General features: G+C 37.6%; 1 protein-coding gene across 1 annotated transcript; it reads right to left on the minus strand.

The window, feature by feature from the left end:
• Positions 1–2157: 2157 nt before the first annotated feature.
• Positions 2158–2955, minus strand: LOC107868919. Its single transcript, XM_016715528.1, has one exon. It carries the CDS (start codon positions 2953–2955, stop codon positions 2158–2160), a length of 798 nt encoding a protein of 265 aa, XP_016571014.1.
• Between the last annotated feature and the right edge of the window lie 13730 nt (positions 2956–16685).

Genomic DNA, 16685 nt, shown 5'->3' on the forward strand with positions numbered 1-16685 from the left:
CAATATACTACAAGTAACACACCAAATAATACCATACCCTAAAATCTGACTAACCTTCTACCTAATCTACCTCCTCCACAACTTCCTATCTAGGGTCATGTCCTCGGTAAGCTGGAGCTGGTCCATGTTATTTCTAATCTCCTCCCTCTAATATTTCTTTGATCTACCTCTACCACATTTGAAACCATCCATAGCCAACCTCTCACACCTCCACACTGGGGTATCCGTGCTCCTCCTCATCACATGACCAAACCATCTCAACCTCGCTTCTCTCATCTTAGTTTCCACCAAATCCACACCCACCTTATCTTGAATAATATTATTTCTAATCCTATCTTTCCTCGTACACCCACACATCCACCTAATTATTCTCATTTTGTCCATCTTTATCTTCTGGATATGGGACTTCTTAATAGGCCAACACTCCGCCCCATACAACAATGCCAATCTAACCACCACTCTGTAAAACTTGCCTTTAAGTTTGGGAAGTACATTTTTGTCACATAAGATTCCATAGGCGAGCCTCTATTTCATCCACCCTAACCTAATTCGATGAGTGGAATCTTTGCTAATCTTTCCATTCTCCTGAATCATAGACCCTAGATACTTGAAACTATCTCTCTTACTTATAGAATGAGTACCAAGCTTAACAATCACATCAGACTCATGAGACACCTTGCTGAACTTAAACTCCAAATATTCTGTCTTGGACCTACTCAACCTAAACCCGTTAGACTCAAGAGTTTTCCTCCAAACTTCTAATTTAGCATTAACATCACTACATGTCTCATCATCAAGACTACATCATCCGCAAAGAGCAAACAATAAGGAACCTCACCTTGAATGTGCCACATCGAAACATCCATCACCAAGGTAAAAAGAAATGGACTAAGTGTCGAACCATGATGTAACCCTATTAAGACAGAAAAATGCTCCGAGTCCCCTCCCCCAGTCCTACTCGAGTCTTGGCTCCATCGTACTTATCCTTAATTGCCTTAATATACACTATAGGTACACCTCTAGCCTCCAAACACCTCCAAAGAACCTCCCTAGGAACTCTATCATAGGACTTCTCTAAGTCAATTAATACCATGTGCAAATACTTCTTCTTATCCCTATACTGCTCTACTAGTCTCCCGATGAGATGGATGATTCAGTACTCGAGTGCCCTAGCATAAATCCAAACTAATTTTTAGAAATAGTAATAATCCTCTGCAATCTCAACTATACCACCCTTTCCCAAACCTTCATAGTATGACTCAATAACTTGATAGCCTTATTGTTGCAATCCTTAATGTCGCCCTTATTCTTATATAATGGAATCATTGTACTCTACCTCCAAAGTTCAGGCATCCTCATGGTCATGAAAATTATGCTAAACAACCGAGTCAACCACTCTATACCTACCCTTCTTGTACATTTCCAAAAATCCACCAGAATCTCATCAGGCCCCGTCGCTCTATCTCTACACATCCTATGAATAACCCCCTTAACTTCCTCAACCTTAATGCGTGTACAATAACCATAATCATGAAACCTATCAGAATGCTCCAAATCTCCTAACATAATTCTAGTATCCCTTCCTTTATTCAGGAGTTTATGAAAGTAAGACTGCCATCTCTTTCTTATATAACCCTCCTCTACCAAAACTTTGCCTTCCACATCCTTAATACACTTCAGTTGATCCAGGTCTTGAGACCTCCTCTCCCTAAACTTGGCGAGCCTGTACAAATATTTATTCCTACCTTTACTATCCAACAATATGTATAAGCTCTTGAAAGCAGAATCCTTAGCCCTTGTGACTGCTAACTTTGCCTTTTTCTTAGCAATCTTATACCCCCCTATTCTTCCATTTATCTTCTTCATCCTTATTCTAAACCAACTTTGCATATGCCCTCTTGTTAGCCTCCACTTTCTCCTTCACCTTTTCATTCAACCACCAGTCCCTTTAGTGCTTGCCCAAGTGGCCTCTCGAGACCCTAACACCTATCTAGCTGTCTCCTTGATGCAATTGGCAGTCTCATCCCACATACTATCAACATATCCTCCACTCCCCTAAGACTTCCTCGCCATCAACTTATCCCCTATATCTAATGCACTAGCCAAAGTCAGACTGTCCCATCTAATACTCAGTTGATCCTCCACCCCTCTCCTTCTCTACTCCTTTCTGATATCCAAGCCCATCACCAAAAGCCTATGTTGGGTCGAAAGACTCTCACTCGATAAGACCTTACAATCCTTACAAATACCCCTGTCTCCTTTCCTGAGGAGCAAGAAGTCAATTTGAGTCTTAGACACCGAACTACAAAAGGTAACCAAGTGAACCTCCTTCTTGGTAAAGGTCGAATTGACTACCGCCAATCCAAATGCCCGAGCAAAATCCAAAAGTGCCACTCCTTCAACATTTCTTACACCAAACCCATAGCCTCTATGCACATCCCTATATCCTCTTGAATAAGACCCTATGTGCCCATTGAAACCGCCTCCTATGAAAAGCTTCATATTACTAGGTACACCCCTCACTATCTCTTCAAATCCTCTCGATAATATCTTCTTATTTTCATCATCTAGGCCTATATACGGTGCATACCCACTAATAATATTCCAACAACTCCCTCCAATAACTAGATTAATTGACATCATCCTATTATTGACCCTTTTAACCTCTACCACTTTCTTTCTAAGCTTGTCATCTACTAGAATACCTACACCATTTCTGTTTGTCACGCTTCCTGAGTACCACAACTTATAACCATCTACTACCCTCGCCTTAGTACTTATCCATTTGGTTTCTTGGAGATACACTATATTAGTTTGCCTTTTCCTAAGAATTTTCACTAGCTTTAATGACTTCTCCAATAAAGACCCTCTGTTCCACGACCCTACTCTCAACCTATAGTCATCCGTAGCCCCTTTACCCTTCCTAATCTTTGCGCCTTCCCCTGCCCTACCCATGTCCTAGTCCCCGCCCCAACTTCACCCCCGACCTAAGCCCCGCCTGACGGCTTGACCCTACGCCAACACCATCTACCACAGCTACCAGAGACAGTATAGTCTAATAACACTAAGGGCACAATGCTTAGACAACAAGCAAATAAATCAAGTACTATTAAGCCTACACTATGAAACTACTAAGAACAACAAAAATGGCTAAAACACAAGTAGAATAAACAAGTAAAACACTACTATGAAATACAGAAATAAATAAGTAAATCATCACCCATACACAAGATAGTCATCCAAGATGCAAAGAAAATGGAACAAAAATAAAAATAGTAAACAAGACAGCCTGTAGCAGCGACTAAAACCAATAAAGCTATACACACTACTAGTAGAGATGGAGTGAGTGTACCTGATCGATAATGGGTCAGTTTACTTGGTTAAGTTGTTGAATACCAGCAATTTGTGGTGGAATTGGTCACCAAAATTGTGTTGTCGCCGCTTAAGATGGTATGCTGGATCTGAACTTGTAGTACCTGGAAGGGGTTAGAAAAATAAAAAAGTAAAGAAAGAGATCGGTGGAAATGGGTCGTCGGAGCTGTGGTGGTTCAAGAAGGAGTCGCCGGTCATTTGGGTCTGAACAGAACCAGGCGGTGGAGCGGTTAGGTCTGATCGAAATCTGTTTTGGTATTGATTATTAGAAACCCACTGTACATCAGAGATTCATTGGAGACGGTAACTGAGAAAAAGATCAAAGGGTCGTCGATCGCCGGTCACTTGGGTCTGACCGAAATTAGGATCCCGGCTAAAATAGTTCAATAATGGGTGACAGAGAAACCCATGGATGAACTCCTACATACCTTAATCCCTTAATCTTCGGAAGGAAGCACCATTCTTGAAGCTTGCTTCAAGGTTTTTGAACTTGGGGAACTTGAATTCTTGGTTTCCTTGGAGAGAAAGTAATGAAATTAATGTTCTTGGGAGAGGATTAGGGTTTTTTTGAGAGGAGAGTTGGAGAAGAAGGCTAATTACAACCTAAAATATACCCCAAATTGTGTTATGGACGATGGGGTTGAGGGGAAAAGATACAATTTCCCCTCAGGTAATTAAATTCATAACTGGAATAGGGTTTACAAGGTCACCGCAACACAATCTTATCGCAGTGCCTTAATAGTTCTGACGAAAATGATCATAACCTTTTGCTCGAGTATCAGATTAAGTTGAAATTGGTATAGTTGGAAAGATAATTCAATTATATACAATTTGGTCGGTCTTGAGCTAAAAAATTCCTTGTATATCAAAAGTTATACCCGTTCAAAGTTTACCCTTGTAGAATCGAATACCAAAATTTGGACTAATCAAAGGCTCTTAGGTCAACTTTGTTCTAAGCAATTCCTACGAATATTCTTCACCTCATAAGCACTTCACACACTAGGATAAAGATCATGACATATGCATTAAATTATAAATCAAGAACTGGATAAAAACATCTTCACTGTGATACGATGTACGTGCCAAAAGAAAAGTCACCGTGATGCGGCCCTATCGCGGTGACTTGCTAGATTCGTGATCCAAACATGCCCTAAACCTTGTCCGAAAAATTTAAAACTCCCCGAATACATGCTTCTTACATCCCTAAACACGAATTAACTCAAAAACTAACATCTTGGGGTGAAGAAGGCCAAAATGAAAATCCTCAAAGTTTAGGGGACTTGAAAATGACTTAGTCCCCAACACTTAGTGAAAATTTCAAGCCTTAAGCCCCTTAAGCATGCAATTAAGAGCTGAATCGAGCTAGGATAAGTATGGGGTATTACACAAACTTTATTCAAAATCTTATGTCACGACCCAACAATCAAGGGCTTTGATGGCACTTGTTACGACAAGCCTTAACAAGTAAGCCAATCACCCAAACTAATAGAAAATGAGAAATCAATACGAAAACCCTAGGCAAGACCCCTAGAACAGAGTCGAACTACACATTATAGTAATAACCAAAATACATGATCAAAATACCAAACTAAATCCTAGAACCTTGTATCACAATGTAAGATCCACTGATACAACTTGAAGTGAAAATACATAGGATATCTAAAAAGGAACCAACTCCATTTCTGAACACAATAAGACATAATCTAGAAAAGAAAATGCATTGGCCAACTCTGGATGCACAGATCAACCACTACCACAAATAGACTACAAATGCTGCTTGAATCAGCTATTCATGCAGTGCACTTATACCTGGATCTACACTGAAAGGGCACAGTAGGGATGAGTACGGTCCATTTGTTTCAGTAGGTATTATAGGCTGACTGAGTAAAGTAAAAAATAAAGCGTATAAACACAAACTATGGGCATGTCAACTTTAATAAGAATATGTCCAAAATGGCAGCCCACACCATCTCCTTCAATAGGCCTACTATATATACAATTAACAAATACAAGTAGGGCAAAGAAGAAAAAATATACACATATAACATATAAAAGTATAAAAAATAGATGAATGGACAGATATAAGGTTACCAAAAGGGATACAATCATGGAATAAGCATAACATATGGAATGTAACAAAGATAATGATGATGATGAAGCATGAGGTCATCGCATAACCTCTTTATACACCTACCGAGCTAAAGCTTCCCTAAGTGAGGCCCATAGTGGTTTGTCAACCTACACCTATTAGACTCAGCTACACACATAAGACTCTAGGGGGTTTCATAAACTCGTATATAACCAATGTTCGAGACCAATATCCATGACTTCTGTCCAGCACATCCCTTAGAGAGGGTCTATAAGATCCAATATCCAATACCAATATTCATCACTCCTATCTGACACATCCCTAAGAGAGGGTCTATAATGATGTCACAAGCCAATGTTTCCAATGTTCCCGGTGTTTCTAGTATTTCCAATATTTCCATAATGGTACCAATGTTTCATGATCACATATATGACATAAGACACAAATCAAGCACAACATACAACAATAAAAGTTGTATAACATATAAGATGCAATGCTCGCAAACAACCATAATAAGAATAGCTGATAGCTAATCGATATACCAACCATGCGAGCCAAGAATCCACTCAAATCCACCAAACATACATGATCCAATATGATCCATAACCATCAAGTACAACCTACAAGAAAAGATCCATTGATACCACATAATTCCCAAAGTGTAGGTTGTTTCCCACTAAAAGAGTGTAACCAAACATACACATATCAATACCAGGCCAACAACAACATATAAGACTCTACATGGTCACACATAGAAATTAATGTATCAAAACCACCAAATATTATCCTCGTAGGCCTCTAAACGGGCGATTAAATCACCTAAATACATTTTCCATGGTGAAACCGCATACCCATAGCATGCTTTTACATTATTATTAACTACCCAACCCAATTTGAAGAAAGTTAATTCATAACCTACCTCGAATGTCAAAAATTAGATCGGACAATATTCTACATGGAACCTTTCCCTAAAAAATAGAGCTAAAATCAACTAAAATATATAAATATAATATCTATAGGTCAACAGAAAATAAATGATACCTATATTGGACACTTTCAAATTGGGGTCAAAAGGACCCTTGAAAATGAATTTTCAAAAGAGAAGGTTAGAAATGTATTTTTTAACCAAAACATATTTTCCAAGATTAAAGGAACTAGTAGGAGAAAACCCAAGTGAAAACAAATTGAAATTGGGTTTTGAATCAGTGAAATGCTAATTTGGGCCTTTCAAGCCAAAATTCCCAAATTTCACCTTTAATTATGAGTTTAAACAAGATTTAAATGATGAGCATCAAAAGAAAATAATTGTAATATGGATTTGGATCTTACCGAATCTTAAAAATGGAAGAAAATGCTCAAAAACTCAAGTCCTAAGCTCCAAGTGTCGATCCTAAGCGACTATCGGGTCACTTAGGTAGCTATCGCTTAAGCGACCAGGCATAGCTTATGCAAAGTCCGCCTTACCACGTAAGCAACTTGGCTATCACTTAAGTGCCAGGCGTCTGGCATGCCCATGTCATTTAAGTAACTAGGCCATCGCTAAAGCGGCCATCGCTAAAGCGGCCATTGCTTAAGAGGGCTTGATGTTGCTTAGGCGACATTTTGGCTATCAGGACAAGTCCGTAAGAGACCAAAGCTTTGCTTAGGCGACTGCACCAGCTGAGTGGTGTACCAATTAGAGACTTGGAGAATACCAAGTCTCTGCGGACCCCTCAGGATTCATTCAGAATCTCGAGTATGCAAATGAACTATGATACCCCACTAAATTTTATGCTCCAAACTCAATAGCGATATCAAATTTTTGAAAAAACATTGTTTTCATAAATTGACCCCTGAGACCTATTTTCACAACTTTTTGAACAGAGGGTCGAAATTATATGAAAAGGCTATAAAACTATTCCAACCATATTACCAATCTAAAATCGATGTTTCAGGTCTACAAACACAGTTTATTTTTCCATCCGATGTATACATCAAAAGATGCTGACCAAAGTCAACTAATAAGCCTTTAACACCATAAAAAACCACAACTCCGCAAAAGCCACACCGAAATGCATTAGGAATCATGATAAACATCCCCATACCTCAAAATTACCATAATGAAACCACAGTGAGGGTAAAAAATAGTCAAATCACACAGAAATAAATACTACACATAAATCACCAAAAATTAAGTCATTTTATCATCCATCACTAAAGATGTAGTTCATCCTTGAACTAATGACAAGAGAAATACCTAAGACTGCAAAAAGCTGGGGATAGCTACTATGCATATTAGACTCGACCTCCCGAGTGGACTCATCTATAAGCCAATGCCTTCACTGGACCATAACCATAGGAATAACTCTAGAATAAAACTGTCTAACATCTCTAGCGAGAATGAAGACCGACTCCTCAATAAAAGACAACTGCTCATTTAACCAGGTTGTATTCCAATGAATGACATGAGACTCATCTAGAATATAACACTGAAGCATGGAGACATGAAAAATTGGATTAACAACAAATAAATCTTGGGGCAATGCTAACTCATAAGACATATCCCTAATAGTCTAAAGGATCTCAAAAGGTCTAATTTACCTGGGGCTAAGCTTTCCCCTCTTCCCATACCTTATCATGTTCTTCATGAGCAAAATATGAAGGAAGATGTGATCACCAGCATAGAACCACAAGAGACAAATCCTACGATTAGCATAACACTTCTTTCTACTCTGAGCCACTCAATATCTATCCTAAATAACTCAAACTCTATCAAACGACTCACAAAGAGAGTCTATGCCTCGAGGTTTAATCTCAGAAATATCAAACAAACTAACTGAAGAGCAAAAATGCCTCCCATATAAAGCATCAAAAGGAGCCATCTCAATATTGAAATGGTAACTAATATTATATACAAACAAAACCAAAGTTAGATGCTGCTTTCACTGACCTCGAAAGTCCACCAAATAAGCGCAGAGCATATCCTCCAAAACATGAATAGTTCGCTCTAACTGACTATTAATTTAGGGTAGAATGTTGTACTAAGATCATCTCGAGTACCCAACTACTCCTGAAAATTCTTCCAAAAGTGAGATATGAACACTGAACCTTGATTCGACATATCCACACTAGAATACCATGAAGATGGACTATCTCTTGAATATAGATGCGGGCCAACCTCTTTGTATTGAAGAAAACCCGAACTGGAATAAAATAAGAAGATTTGGTTAATCAATCCATGATGACCTAAACACTATCAAAACCACAAGAAGTATGAGGCAACCTAGTCATAAAATCTATAGTAATCCATTCCCATTTCCACTCAGGATTGGGTAACCCCTGAAGCAAACCACTAGGTGTCAAATACTCGGCCTTTACCTACCGACAACATAGGCAATGAGCTATAAATCAACCACATCCTTCCTCTACCACCTCACTAGTAATGTTGTCTTAAATTATGATACAACTTAGTCACTTTTGGATGGATAAAATATCTGGAACAATGATCCTACTCCAAAATCAATCCAATCTAATCACACACTTTCGGAACACAAACTCGGCCAATAATCCTCAAAACAATATTTGGATCAAGTGAGGCTTTCTTAATGTCACCACTCAACACCTTATTCAAAATCACTCTTAGCCCAGCATTTTCAAAGTAATGAACCCGGATATGTTCCATCAAGGAGGACCTAGCCACCGCAAATACCAAAAGACTGAACCTCTAAGGCTAAGGGCCTCTCATGGGTCAAAATATACACCAACCTACCCATGCAAGTTGAATTCAACTCAAGGCATGTGCAACCATATTAGCCTCACCCGGATGATAAAAAGTAGTCGTCATAATCCTTAGGCAACTTAAGAAATAGGCGTTGCCTCATGTTAAGATCTCACTGGATGAAGAAATACTAAAGGCTATGATGATCCCAAAAAATCACACAACGGACTCCACTCCATCTTGGAGAACTTAGCATACAACTTCTCATCCCTCAATCTCTAAAGAACAATCTTGGAATAAACTAAGATATCATATATAAATACATAATAAAATAGTCGAAATACCTGCTTTATCAACTCCATTAGTGCAACTGGGGCATTGGTCAATTTAAAGGACATGGCCAAGAACTCATAATAACTGCACCAAGTATGACACTGGTCTCAATCTAAAGGATATCATGTATAATGAACTCATAATATAATTTGATCTACACAGATCTCATGCCTAGCAAAAGTCATGAAAAAAGATTAGTACACCTGATCCACCACTAAAGGGTCTCCTACAGGGATAGATACACCATTATGTAATTCAAGAGGTTCCTAAGCATAGTCAAAAGTCGAAGAAAAATATGCATAAACATAAGAGAAATTCGATCCTCGATCAAATAACAAATATACAAATTTAAAACAAATTGGGATGATACCTCTGATGATATCATCAAAAGCCTCTACCTTTTGTCTGGAAAGTATAGAATAGCATTGACCATGTCCACCACCTGACTGGGTAATCCCTTGACGACTACCATGGCAACCAATAACTCTGCCTATCGCACCACTAGTAGAACCTTTACCTTATATAACTAATAGAGTATCTCTGAAAACACGATAGGGGCAATCCATATTGATGCTGACCACGGCTCGCAAGTTGCCCTCTCAATTGGGCTCTCTCTTCAGATAATGATTTCAAATCTCTAGCCTCACTAGATCTAGTCCTCACCATTGTGCAGAACAGAGTGAAATATGACTTAGAAGACAAGGTATGACAGATCTGCATGATGTAAAATAAAATAAGAAAAGTTTTCTAAAGACATATTATAGCCTCTCAAAGATAGATATAGACGTCTATGTACCGAGCCACAAGACTCTATTAGACACCCTTTTCTTACACTGTTGAGACCATGAACTTGACTGCTCTGATACTAATTTGTCATGACCTAAAAACCAAGGGTCATGATGGCACTTGTCGCAGCAAGCCTTGACAAATAATCCAATCATCCAAACCTTATACAAAATGAGAAATCGATTCTAAAACCCAAGGCAAGACCCCTAGAATAGAGTTGAACCATAGATTTATATAGAAAAAGCCAAAATACATAATCAAGATACAAAACCAAATCCCAGAACTAGTGTCACATTGTAAGAACTACTAATACAACTCAAAGTCAGAATACACATAAGATATCTATAAAGGAACCAACTCTATCTCTGAATACAATAAGGCATTTTCTAGATAAGAAAAAGTAGTTTCCAACTTAAGATGCATAGATAAACCACTACCTCGAATAGATTTCAAATGCCACTTGAATTAGCTATCTGTGCAATACATAAATATCTGGATCTGCACCAATAAGGTGCAGTAGGGATGTGCGTGGTCCAGTTGTACTCAATAGATAGGATAGGCCGACTAAGTAAAGTAGAAAATAAAGCATATAAACATACTATAGGAACTTAACATACAATTATAAAATGTCCCAAACGATAGCCCACACCATCTTCACTGATAGTTTTACTATATACGTAATTAACAAATACAAGTAGGGGAAATAAGATCAACCATACAATTACAACAAATACAAGTATAAAAAGATAGACTAATAGACAGATATCAAGACACCAATATGGATATAATTATGGAATAGGCACAACATAAGGAATGCAATCACTATAAAGATGATGATACGCGAGGTCGTTGACAACCTCCATATATACCTACTGAACTAATTCTTCCCAAAGTAGGACTAATGAGAGGTTCATCAACCCACACCTAATGGGCACAATTGTAGATATAGGACTCATAGGGGTTCATCAACCCTTATACAACCAATATCTGAGACCAATATCCATGACTCCTCTTTGGCACATCTCTTAAAAAGGGTCTATAAACTCTAATATAGAATATTAATATCCATCATTCCTTTTCAGAATCTCTCAGAGAGGGTCTACAATGATGTTACAACCTAGTGTTTCCAATGTTCCCAGTATTTCTAGTATTTCTAGTATTTCCACAGTGGTACCAATGTTTTATGATTACATATATGACACAAGACACAAAACAAGAACAACATACAACAACAACAGGTGTATAAATTATAAGATGCAATGAGAATGTTTATGTAATGCTCACAACAAACAAAAATAAGAATAACTAATATCTAATTATAATACTAACCATGTGAACTATCAATCCACTCAAATTCACCAAATATTCATGATCTAGTATAATCCATAACCATCTAGTAGATCAGGAAAGAAAAGTGTCATTGATACCATATAATTCCTAAAATCTAGACTTTTTCCCACCAAGCGAGTGTAACCAAACATACACATATCAATACCAGGCCAACAATAATATACAAAACTCCACAAGGTCACAAATAGCAATTAATGTCTCTAAACCACAAAATATTATCCACATAGGACTCCACACGGGCATATAAATCACCTAAACACATTTTCCATGATGCAACCCCATACCCATAAAATGAATTCATATTTTTTTTAACTACCAAACCCAGTTTTAAGAAAGTTAAGTAATAACCAACATTGAATACAAAAAAACTAAATCGGAAAACCTTCTACATGGAGCCTTTCCCTCACGAACGTACCTAGAATAAACTAAAGCATACAAATATATAATCTATGCGTCAAAATGAAACCAACACCCATATTTCCCACTTCCGAATTGGGATCAAAATGGACCCCTGAAACGAGTTTCTAAAAAAGAAGGGTAGAAATAGAATTTTTATCCAATAAATATTTTTCAACATTAAAAATGCTCATAGGATAAAACCCAAGTTAAAAATGAGTGAAATTGGATTTTAAATTAATGAAATGCTAATTTAGGCCTTTTGGCCTAAAATTCCTGAATTTTACCTTTAATTCTTAGTTTAAATGATAACATTCAAAAGAAAATAATTGTAATAGGGATTTGGAGCTTACCCAAGATTAAAATTGGAAAAAATCTCAAAAACCTAAACCCAAAGCTCCAAGTCTAGAAAATAGTGAAATAATCTAGAAAAAGGGAATAAATCCTACCCAGGCATTGCCTAAGTGACTACCGGGTCATTTAGGCGGCTATCGCTTAAACCACTAGGCATTATTTAAGTGAAGCCTACCTCATCATGTAAGCAACTTGACTGCCTCTTAAAATACAGGCGTCTGGAATTGCAATGTTGCTTAAGTGACCAGGCCATCTCTTATGTGTCTATTGCTTAAGTGGGCCCGATATCACTTAGGATACATTATTTCTGTAAGCCAAGTCACATAAATGACCAAATATTCACTTAGGCGAGTGCACAAGCTGGGTGGTGCACCAGATGGAGACTTAGAGAATCCCAAGTCTCCGCAGACCCCTAAAAATTCATCCAGAATCTCGAGTACGCAAATAAACTATACTACCCTACTAAATTCTATGCTCCGAGCCCAATGATAATATCAAATTTTCTAAAAGATATTATTTTCATAGAATTAACCCTCAAGACCTATTTCCACATATATTGATACCCTTGGGGGTTGCACTATACAGTGAGGGACCAGGTCTCTTAGAGTCAATCATAAACAAAATACAACAAAGTGACAAGGAATCAAAAGATAGTTTAAGAAGAGTAAAAACAAAAGATTTTAACATGGAAACCCCGTTCTCAAGAAAGGTAAAAAACATGACTTACCCTTACAAGCTCTCTTAAATCCACTGTAATCAATCTCTTGATTATAGTCTTCAATAAACCTAATGCTAGGTTCCTTTCACTTTTAGTGACTACACTTGTAATACACTGTAAGATCCTAAGCTCGATTTAGTTGTGGTTGCATGCTTAAGGGGGGTCCAAGACTTGAAATTTTTACTAAGTGGTAAGGACTTAGTTATTTTCAAGACCCCTAGACATTACTAATTTTTATTTTGTTCTTTTAGACCTCGAGATGTTGGTTGTTGAGTTGATTTATGTTCGGCATTGATAAAGGTATGTATCGAGAGAGTTTTGGGTTTTCGAATATATGTAGGGGCATATTTAGGAAACAAAAACAATGTACCCACCAAGATAGGCCTGTGCCTTGGGGGATAGTCTGTCGGGATAGGGCCCATACTGCAAGAGCTACTTTGCTGAGACAGGGCCCGTATTATGTGGTCCATTCCATCGGGACATGGTCTGCATTACAGGGGTGTATATTTTTAGCTTCATTATTTAAGGAGCCAAAGGATAGTTTGGTCCTTTTCCATCAAAACCAACTCCTCCTTAACACGATTTGAGACTTCCAAAAGGGCATTATTTTCTTCTTTTACTCCAAATTTCTCTCAAGAAACCATTCTCTTTTTTGAAGAACAATCTTAAGTTTTTTCCTAAGAAATCAAGAGTTCAAGATTCCAATCCAAGAAATCTTTAATAATTCGGTTGTTAAGGAACATGGAGTGTTCATCCATGAGACCCTTTCACACATGGATCCCCAAAACCTTTCTTTGATTAAAAGTATGAGTTATCCCTCATTATAAAGATGCATCTGTTCAAGATGAGTTTAAATTTATGTTTTTCCTTAGTAGTTTGACTCAATTCATGTCCTAGTATGATTCCATGGAAAGTTTGGTTATCTCATATTTCAAGTCTTAATTTGCCACTTCGTATTCAATTGAATTTTATGTCCCAATGTCGAATTGTGAATTTATCCATGAAATCATATTGTTTTCTCAGGTTTTAAGGCATTCCCATGCTCAAGTTAATGCTAATCACTTAGTTGGTGAAATGTTATGTTTTGGATTTTGAACCATGTCTCCCTACTATAGTTTTAAGCCTTAATATTGTGTTATATGGTTATTCAGTGACGATGGGTTATGAACACCCTATACCTATGTGTTTACTTATATTTTAGATCTTTCAAGTAATAAATTAGTTAAACCATTGATAATATTATTATTTTACTCAGTTGATATAATCATGATGAGCACTATCAGAAGTAATGTTAAGTTAAATTTAGTTTAGTTCAGTTGGGAGTAGGATTTAGCATAGAACGAACCTATGGATGGGGGCTCACCCGCTAGTTAGGACTAGGTTCTTAGTAACAGTCCCTAAGTTCCAAACTATGTAGCCAGTATAGGTTTATGAGATGTCACTCACCAGTTTAGAAATGACACTCTCTTAGGGGTCACCCTCCAATCAAGGACTAACTCCCTAATATTTCGGGACACTAAATTAGTGGATCCACTTAGCCAGTGTTAGTATCTATAGCACGATACTGACACCCTTCAGACTAGGGTTGCAGGTTGGACCCCGAGTAGCTCAGATTGGGGCATGTTGGTTATGTGATACCTCCCACAATTTTAGTCAGTATGTCAGTGTATCTCAGCTCAAGTTTGTTGACCAGTTGTATAAATTTATCAGTTATTTAGTCACATAGATTTTAGCCTTTTAGATTTTAGAATATTTTAGTAACACGCTTATGTTTTTCTTGCATTCTAAGGTATTACATGTTTATGCATTCATGCTCAGTTATCTCATGCATTTTAGTCAATCCTTATCTGACATAACAGTACATTCAAAGTACTGACCGCAAACTTTTCTTTGTGCTATATTGTCTAATAATATAGGCTCAGACGCTCAGTTTCCTGACTGTTCTTAGACAACTCAACATTACCCAACAACAGTAGTGGTGAGTCCTTATCCATCGAGGACATGGTAAGTTTTCTCAGTTATTTTAGTATTTTCTTATGTTCAGTCAGTCAGAGTTAGTTGGGGGTTTGTCCCATCAAATCCTCATGATGTTTAGAGGCTTTCAGATAGTCATACAGTTAGTTAGTGAATAGTTATTTAGTTTTTTAGTATTATCAGTTGTTATAGATAGTTCATACTTGTCTCTTACATATATTCAATATTTATATTTTTGGTATTTTATTAGCTTATCTTTTGTATATTCTATTTTAGTGTTATTTTTAGTACTCACAACAGATACCATCTCATGGGTTAGCTTGTGATTACTTGTGACCGTAAGCACCGTTGTCGCGACTAGGGGGTAGCCTCGGGTCATGGAAAAACTTGGTATCAAAGATTAAGGTTTTAAAGTATCCTAGGGAGTCTAAAAGTCGAATTGAGTAGAGTCTTGTACATGGGTGTGAAGCGCTCCACATTTATGGGAAAGAGGTTACTAGATATTTTAGGAATATTTTCCTTTTTTTAGTGTTCATTTCATAAGAAAGAGTGAGCTCTATTCAATTCCTCTTTCTAACTTATCCTTCATTCCATTTATAGAGAATGCCTCCTAAAAGAAATAATGGAAGAAGGAACAGGAATTAACCCGCACCACCACTTGTTTAGGATAATCCCTTGAATGAGAATGTCTCTCACACTGAATTCAGGGCCACTTTCAATACCTAAGCCTATTTAGTAGTTGCTTAAAACAACCAGTAGGTTGTTGGTCTAGCCAATATAGTGAAAAATATAGCTACAATTAGGATTTAGGAATTCACTCGGATAAATTCCCCTCTATTTTTAGGATCTAAGTCTGAGGAGGATCCATATAATATTTTTGACATGGTGCAGAAAGTGACAGATATCATGGGCATCACTGTAAGTAAGAGTACAGAGTTGGCTGCATATCATTTGTAGGATGTAGCTCACACCTGGTTTAAGTAGTGGAAGGAGGATCGAGGTGTTGATATAGGGCCGGCAGAATAGAAGGAGTTTGCCATAACTTTCTTAGATAGGTTCTTTCCCCTAGAGTTGAGGAAAGCTATGGTGCAGGAGTTCACCAATTTAAAGTAGGGAAATATAAGCGTGTAGGAGTACTCACTTAAGTTAACTCAGTTGGCGAGGTATGCTCCTACTTTGGTGGCGGATAATAGGTCTAGAATGTGTAAGTTTGTGTCTGGTGTTTCTGATTTTATGGTCAAGGAGTGTAGGATCACCATATTGATTAAAGATATGGACCTATCTAGACTCATGGTTCATGCTCATTAGATTTAGGAGAAGAAGCATAAGGAGATAAAGAAGGAGAATAAGAGGGACAGAATAGGTAGTTTCAACTTTTCTCAACCAAGGTCAGAAGACTGTAATCATTCTTAGTTCCGCCAGAAGTTTTCAGCCCTGCTCCATTTTCAGCTAGTGCGCCAGTGCCTAAGTTAAGAAAAGACAGTCGGGATAGATCACCAATGTAGTATGAACAGTGGTTGCACTAATCTACTTTGTCAAAAATGTAAAAGGAGTTATTAGGGTGAGTGTAAGGCTGGTAGTGATGTATGTTTTAAATGTGGTAAGCCAGGCCACAG

This window comes from Capsicum annuum, chromosome 4 (genome assembly GCF_002878395.1).
Source record: "Capsicum annuum cultivar UCD-10X-F1 chromosome 4, UCD10Xv1.1, whole genome shotgun sequence".
NCBI lineage: Eukaryota > Viridiplantae > Streptophyta > Magnoliopsida > Solanales > Solanaceae > Capsicum > Capsicum annuum.